At 41.8% G+C, this 1,316-nt stretch overlaps 1 protein-coding gene across 1 annotated transcript; it reads right to left on the bottom strand.

Moving 5' to 3' along the window:
- On the bottom strand, window positions 1-875 carry LOC138404733 (uncharacterized). The gene is made up of 2 exons (XM_069509530.1): window positions 810-875; window positions 1-375 (listed from the first exon to the last, which is right to left on the bottom strand). Exons 1-2 carry the CDS (start codon window positions 873-875, stop codon window positions 1-3), a joined length of 441 nt encoding a protein of 146 aa, XP_069365631.1.
- Window positions 876-1,316: the final 441 nt, after the last annotated feature.

Here is a 1,316-nt window from a genome sequence, read left to right as displayed (position 1 = left end):
CTACGGCAGGTTATTATCGCCCTTTTTGAAGAACAATACCACCACGCTCCTGTGACATGCCTCTGGGGGTGATCTGTGCTCTGGCGTTATGCCCTCGTGAATGACGGAATTGAACAACAGCTGAAGGACCTTAAGTACCAGTTTTCCACCCGCTTTTAGGAGTTCTGCTGTGATTCTGTCATCACCTGGTGCCTTGTTGTTCTTGAGTTGTTTGAGAGGCATACTAATCTCGTAGTCGTATAGGCTAACGTCTAGGATCTCTAGCCATATCTTCAACAGGCTTTTGTGTGGTGGTGTGAACTTCTCTACCTCTCTCAAGATCTCGGTTTTAGATGAGACGAGACTGCTGTCCGATTTCAGTCGCGTCAATTGGCTCTGTCATTAGACAGACTCTTGCGAATACTTTTGAGCCTCTGTTCCGCTTGATGATATATCTAATACTGTAGATATTATTACCTACCTGTATCTACTTATTTGTCAATTTTAACGACACTCCCTTGCTTACCTTCTTTAACTCTCATGTCTACCTGCCTAGTAGAGATAGAGAGGTAACTAAAGAGGTACCTAAAGAAGGTGCTAAAGGTAGGCCTGGCCTTTTAGTTTGGAACTTTACGTTGGTCAAAATTCGACGCAAGATTGCATTGTCAACAAAATGCACTTTTGCGTCCGTTCTTTGAGCCATTGTTAAGTTTTTCTATGGTTTGTAAACCTTGCCATTACTTATAATGTACCTACCTATTAGGTAACAGACTAGCGGATAATTACGGATAATGAACTAAGTATTGTTTGCAATTATTTATTTAATTTACGGCTGGCGTTGTTTTTTGTTGATAGGACTCTTTTATCTTGTCTTTAGAAGTTTTTAATTTACCCATATTCAATTCATTTATAACACCTATCTACATAATCAATTATAATCTGAAGGTATAGGATTGAAGTTTCTAACTTGATGATTTCTAACTTGATTTTTGCATTTAGGTAGATTTTCACTCCAGGACGAGCCAGCTGGTCACATACTTACCTAGTCTCCCAAATATAATAAACGACATTATCGGTAGTGAGCTAGACAAGTTGGAACGTAATGACCTCCTTCTGTAATACTGAAGGATACCTATACCTACTGAAGGAGGGTGCGGAGTTGGAACGAGAGCTGGACTCTGACACCCACCTGCTCCGCAGAAGGAGACAGGGGAGAAGAAAGAGATGTTTGGCTCACCTTCTCCCGCCTTAGGAAATTAGTACAATCGCAAACCCGTGCCGGTTCAACGTCGGGACGTGTCTGTAGTAGCATCCGATACCCTAGGGATCTTGAGACG

The sequence above is a fragment of the Maniola hyperantus genome, chromosome 3 (genome assembly GCF_902806685.2).
Source record: "Maniola hyperantus chromosome 3, iAphHyp1.2, whole genome shotgun sequence".
In the NCBI taxonomy this organism is placed as follows: domain Eukaryota; kingdom Metazoa; phylum Arthropoda; class Insecta; order Lepidoptera; family Nymphalidae; genus Maniola; species Maniola hyperantus.
This window is presented reverse-complemented; position numbering and strand designations above follow the sequence as displayed.

Excerpts from the sequence above, each read along its gene's own strand:
- LOC138404733 (XM_069509530.1), bottom strand. The coding sequence starts at position 875 with ATGGGTAAATTAAAAACTTCTAAAGACAAGATAAAAGAGTCCTATCAA. Across the intron at positions 376-809 it reads AACAAAAAACAACGCCAGCC|AGCCAATTGACGCGACTGAA; the intron begins GTAAATTAAATA and ends GTCTAATGACAG.